This window comes from Eucyclogobius newberryi, unplaced genomic scaffold (assembly GCF_026437365.1).
Source record: "Eucyclogobius newberryi isolate DKJ021-1_F unplaced genomic scaffold, fEucNew1.0.hap1 SCAF_2, whole genome shotgun sequence".
Lineage (NCBI taxonomy): Eukaryota > Metazoa > Chordata > Actinopteri > Gobiiformes > Gobiidae > Eucyclogobius > Eucyclogobius newberryi.
In genome coordinates this window covers 5,847,153-5,853,152 of record NW_027315834.1, presented here as the reverse complement: position 1 = coordinate 5,853,152, position 6,000 = coordinate 5,847,153, and the positions used below count along the sequence as shown (strand labels likewise).

Sequence of the window (6,000 nt, the reverse complement as noted above, 5' to 3'; positions counted from 1 at the left end):
ATATATTTGTTCTTCTATTACGTTTTTAAACTTCCTATAAGTTATCTGTCCTTTCCCCCTGTATCTACTGTGTTGTAACACCGACATTTCCCAATGTGTGGACAATAAAGGATTATCTTATCTTATTTATTCCTTTAAAGTACCAAACTGTACTCTTTCTCATGGCAATACCTGCTTATGATGTCGGGCAGGGTTTGTTAGTACTTAGATGGGAGACCGCTAGGAAAACTTCAGTCTCTCTACCTCAGCTGTAGCCATATTAGCAGCTTACAGTCACTGAATGTGAAGTATCCTGTAAAATCAGAACTTTAACTAAATCAGACCACTCCACATAATCTTCATTTAATTAGAAAACAGGACTATTCCAAAGACAGAGCCGTGTGAGTCACTGTGACTCTGGGATCAGAGCAGAGGAGGATGAATGGGTGGTCCATCCTGCTAAAACTGTGCAAGTAAATCAAACGCACACGGCTTTAATGTCTTAAAAATGTGACAAATAGAACTTTTAGATTTTAAATAAGTTAAGCCCTCATTAATTTGAGAAAGTAACTCCTGGTGACAGAACCAGGCTGATTTATAAAGCCACTTAAGGTGAGCCCATGTTAGCAGGCTTAAAACTCATCCCAGTGAATAACCTGGAGACGTGAAGAAAGCTTCAGTTTGACGTTCTATTTCAGCTCAAACTGACTCCACTGCACAGTTTGTATGTTTGCTCCTGTTCTTCATGCTGCCTTTGCTTTGACACATCATTGGAAAGTTCCAGCAGACACTAAAACAGACTGGTGACAGAAGGGAGAGAGAGTGCATTTACAGGGATCAGCTCAGAGGCTCCTGGTTGAAATAACTCCAGCATAATTCGCCTCTTAATTAAAGGGCTGTGGGTGGGACATTGGGTGGGCGCTTGGAGAATGAACGCTAATGCACATCTGAAAGCAGAGTAAGGCAACAGAAAAGGAACTATAATTATTGCAAAGTATAAAAATAGAGGTTGAAATGAACACATACAGTGCCTATACCTTGATGTAAAAGCGGTGTTATCATCTCACCAGGGGCCCCGGGCAAAGACATTTCCAGTCCGCTTCCTCCTCCTCGCCCTCTCTTTTTGATGCAACTTTTTGTTTAACATCCTGTCTCCTTTGCATTATTAATGACGACTTTTTGCACTGAACAAAACTTTTAAAACCCTTCGATATCTGTTAGTTTGTTTCCCGCTTTGCCTTTTGCTGACCCTGATCTCGTGAATTCATCTTTCTAATTCAAAGCCTGTCTCTGCAGATGACATTGATTTGTCCATGAATCAAAACCCCGCACCAGCTTCTCATATTGACTGCTAACGGCCATTACGGCTGGCATTTAAGTTCTTTAATCAAATTATCCTTGATCATTTGGTCGATAGTTGCTTCTGTAAACACAGCATCAGGCGCAGCAGGGCAGTGGGAGCGTGCGCTGCTGAAGTCGTAACTATGGCGATAGGAGCGCGCAGGAGGCGTTTCATATTTCTGTGTGACATGGGCGTATATTGGGGCGCGGGGCTCAGGATATGAGAGTTCTGCAGGCGCTGGAGGAGATACAAATTCCTTTCTGGTTTTTGTCACAGAATTAAACCCTGTCCTTGTGGTCTCCCTGGACGCAAACATGACAATATTGTGTACAGCCTTTTTAAAACATGCGTTGATTTGAAGTAAAAGATAAAATAAAACTGAAATATGGTTGTAATGAAAGCAGAATTCCTACAGTATTTCATTATTCGATATAATTTGTAAAAAAAAAAAGTTGTTCGCTTTAAACTTGTGTAGTGAGTGGGCTTGCCTTTACCCAGATCTCACCGGTAAGTTGGTCCGGTGGTGTCACATGCTTGTCTCCATGGTTTGTAAGTTAAATGTCATAATGTGGAACATTCCAGGAACAGCACAAACAGTCTTAAACATGTGTAAATCTTTATATTACAAAAAAACCAATAAAATACTGGCATCTGAGCTAAAGGCTAACGAAAGCTAAGTCAAATGGTCTCATTTATTAAGCACTTTACTATTTTCAAAGCTTTCAAAGTGCTTTGCATCAAGGAACCACTCACCCATTCACATAGACGTTCACACACTGGTGTACTCAGACACTGGGGGTGAGGAGGGTTAAATGTCTTGCCCAAGGACACAACAATATAATTCACCTGAAGCAGCTGTGAACAAACAGCCCACCTGTGGGACAGTGATCCGAACCACTCTTAGTTCAAGAGCGGGTTTGAACCGCTGACCTTCAGATCAGAGAATGAGCACTAACTGTATGTTCCTGGCGTGGCGATCAGATGAATGACATACATATCATGAAGTAAAGATGACTTTATATACTTTAGAACGGGAGAGTGGCTTTTATTTATCTTCTACATCCAATTTTCCTCATAGTCTTTTGAAAACGAATCGACAACTTTTCCCTGTGCTCAGTTACTCAACCACATCCTGCTGCACGCCTTTTTTTGGATGAGCTACACTAAGTCCTTGAGCTTTACGCGGGGCAGCAGGGACACGCCCTTGGCTAATGTGCTAATGTGCTAACATGCCACTGCCTGATCCACGTGCCCATACCACTGCTGGCAGGAATAAAGAGGCTCCCCTATACGGCCCAGCCCGGCTTTAGCCCGCTCTGCCGTGCATACTAACAACAAGCTCAACCAGAGGGGACAATCGCACAGTCCTCATCATTACCATGCTTCTGAGGGATTATTCACATCGCCTTCACAAATCCCTTAGTTGTAATAATATTCAAAATTCAACAAAGATCTCCAACTTGCTCCTTTTGATGGCATCCAGGAGCTGGTTCGGGCGAGCGCTGCGCATGTTTATACCTTCTTAAGCACGCATATGTCTGTGTTATTGAAACAAGCCTCTTCTGTCAGCACACAAACGCTCCACCATTTTCAAGGGTTAATTAAAAGTAAATTAAAAGTCATTAGGCTCACAAAACACCTGCTTTTCCTGTGACAGCAAAAAAGGGGGGAAGCCATTAATGTGCTAATACCAAATCCCTCTCGCCTTTTATTTGTGCTTTTCTTTCTTTTTTTTTAAGTCAGCGACACAATGGAAGGAGGATTCGCACGTCATTATCCTCAGTCAATATTGACCACACATCGCCGGAGTTAATTGGAAAAGTAAACCTGCAAAGACAGCGACGTGGGCCCTGACTAAGCAGAAGGTGCGAAAGGATAATGGAATTGACAGAAATAAGGAAAAAATGATATCGTCTAGGCAGCTTGAATGGCTTTGGGGTGGAAAACATGGCTAGAATAACGCAATTAAGACAGGGGCAGCTCATCAAAAGCAGGCAATCTGGCTAAGTCTATCGCTGCGAGTGTCTGCCAAGCCGGACGCGAGCTCCAGTGATCTTCATCGGGGCACCTCGGGCTAGGATTAACAGGCCACTAACGCGCTGTTCTGCCCTCCTCCAGACGACCACAGTAAATTGGTAAGAGCAGCGGGAGGAAATTGTAGCAAGATAAGTCTATTCACACACACTCGCACACATTTTAATGTGTCAGATAGAGATGTGCGGTATCAAAGTCAGACAGCTGGGAAGAAACTTTTCACAGGTTTTTAATGCCTAGTGATTGCATTGCCAGAAATGAAACAGTAGCGGTGGAATAAAGGTACTTTTTGTTATTGTGGGACCGTCAACAGAATCGATGTGTATTTCTTTATTTGATTTGAACATGGGACATCTTCATATAGTGAGAATAAGTATTAGTCTTTATGTTTATCTATTCACTTATTAATGTGATCTAGACACAGTCATTATACTGAATAAACCTAATGCAATCTTTCCAAATGACATTTTCTGATATTTTAACCAGTGTTTCTTTATCCTTAGTTTACTTTGTTGTATTTTGAGTCCTGCATGTTTAAGAAATCCCATATTGTCCTGAAATTGAAGCTCAAATGCTCAGAAATTTCCTGTTTTAACCTACCCCCTATCCCCACCCACATTCCCTCGCTTAGTAGCAATTAAAATAATAATAATAATAATATTAATAATAGGACTGAGTGACAAATCTACTGTTTGTTACAATGAAATGTCACTATGAAGAGGCTTATCAGTTCTGCCGTATTGAACAGGAAGTCAATGGATCTGTGTCTAACCCTAGATAAATATTGCGATTTACAATGAACCAAATGTTAAATATTTATCTACGTGTGTTATTGTACAATACTCTACCAGAAAAATACTATATGTCTCCTTTAATAAACTCAAAATGTGACACGTTTAGACTGTGTAAATTAAAGTAGCACCTTTAAGCTCAGAAGTAGCTCCTCAACATCACTTTTTAAAACAGCAGAACCCCAATCCTGCCTTTCCCGAGCTCCGGCTGCATAGATTTAGATATTATTCAGGACTGGCCCTCGTTTTGGAAGGCGCCTGGCCCGTGCACTCGAGCCGCCTCATTACAGCGCGCGGGAATAGGACGACCTGCCAATACTATCGATAATTCAAGGAGACTAAGCTTTCGCGGCAGAGAGGAGGTCCGGGCGGGAGGAAATGTCTGCGTTTTTTATTAGTTTGGGCTGCTCTTTGAAGTGCAGTCAAGAGTGAGACAAGCCAAAAGAGCCCCGCGCCAGATGGAAGGCGTCTGAAGCCGTTCAATTCGCTTTGCTCGAAAACCTTCAATGGAAGCTATTAGTGTCACACAGACAAACATTTACTTTCTTTTACCGTCGGCGTAAAAAAAATAAATGGCAGCTAAAGAAAAGGTATGTCGGACAGCCAAATACATGTTGTCATTATTCTGACCTATTATTTGTATGTCGGCTCTTCTTTTATGGCAAGAGAGGCTGTTTTCAATTAATACGAGAACACATTTGGATGCTTCTTACCAGAGAATCAGCGTTTACATACTTCAAATACAATCAAAGTGAATCAAAATCTGATCCAAATGTCTATTTATTCTTCAAGTAATTACAGAGCAGCTTTGTGTAAGTGGAAGTTTCAACATTATGAGACATTCAAGGCCTAAAACTGACGGTAAATTGTTTTATTACATCAATTCATAAGCCTAAATTGGAAATGGTCGAAATCCCTATTTGTTATGCATAGTTTCTTTCAGTGGTCACTATTTGAATTTGGTGTTTATTGGCCACTTTGTTTCTTCAACTAATATAAATGATAATAGAAAGACTATTTGACTATTCATTTGTAGACTTTAAATTCGGAACACACCTTTCAGAACTGTAACTTTGTGCCTAATAGGTTCTTTCAGGTTTTCTAATTTTGACTATATTTGGTGCATTTATACCTGTTGTACACATAAATTATAGTTTTACATCAATCGAGTAGATATTTGTGGAGAAAACGTTGAATAATCTTTAGAAAATTAAAGGAAGTGACATCACAATATCACCCATTACAGTCAAAGTTTCTGCATAATTTACCAAACAAACACGTTTTTTGACATTCTAAACATTAAACATTAATTCAACAAAATAAAGTCGCTCTCATATATATTTATATTTGTCAAGTTAAAAAAAAAAAGTGACATTGGATGAGTTTTGCCCAGTGTTTGCTGGGTAATTTCCTAGTGTGATGTCATCAATTACAAACAGGAAGTGACATTTTAAACCTAAAAATGTGCATATAATTTTCAGCAAAGTTCAAAATATGTTTATCTTAAGTGCATTTTAGTTCAATGAGTCGTCCGGCCTGTTATAGACACTTTTTTTCGGGCCAGATCCCGGAGCAGACACAAACGGACACTTTATCTGGGCAGGAAAAGAGTAATGTGTTGGGACGTACCATGGGCTTCTTGACCCGTCCCTCCTGAAAAGAGCAGGTGGTGGGGTCGTGGGTGCAGCCGTGTCTGTATTTACACCAGTGACACTCGTACGGGCTGCTCACACAGGACAGACATCTGCGAGGGGGGCACAAAGCACACATCAACAATCGCAACAACTTACGGAAATACTTAAAACAATGACTTATTTGTCAAATAAAAAACAAAACAAGGATAAATAAGGGTTT

At 40.5% G+C, this 6,000-nt stretch overlaps 1 protein-coding gene across 2 annotated transcripts in view; it reads right to left on the bottom strand.

Moving 5' to 3' along the window:
* plxna4 (plexin A4) overlaps positions 1-6,000 on the bottom strand; it is a 313,531-nt gene that overhangs the window by 86,172 nt on the left and 221,359 nt on the right. For both annotated transcript variants that reach the window (XM_072454782.1, XM_072454783.1), the window contains exon 9: positions 5,776-5,890. In XM_072454782.1, the coding sequence (XP_072310883.1) occupies positions 5,776-5,890 (115 nt within the window). The remainder of the gene's footprint in view (positions 1-5,775; positions 5,891-6,000) is intronic.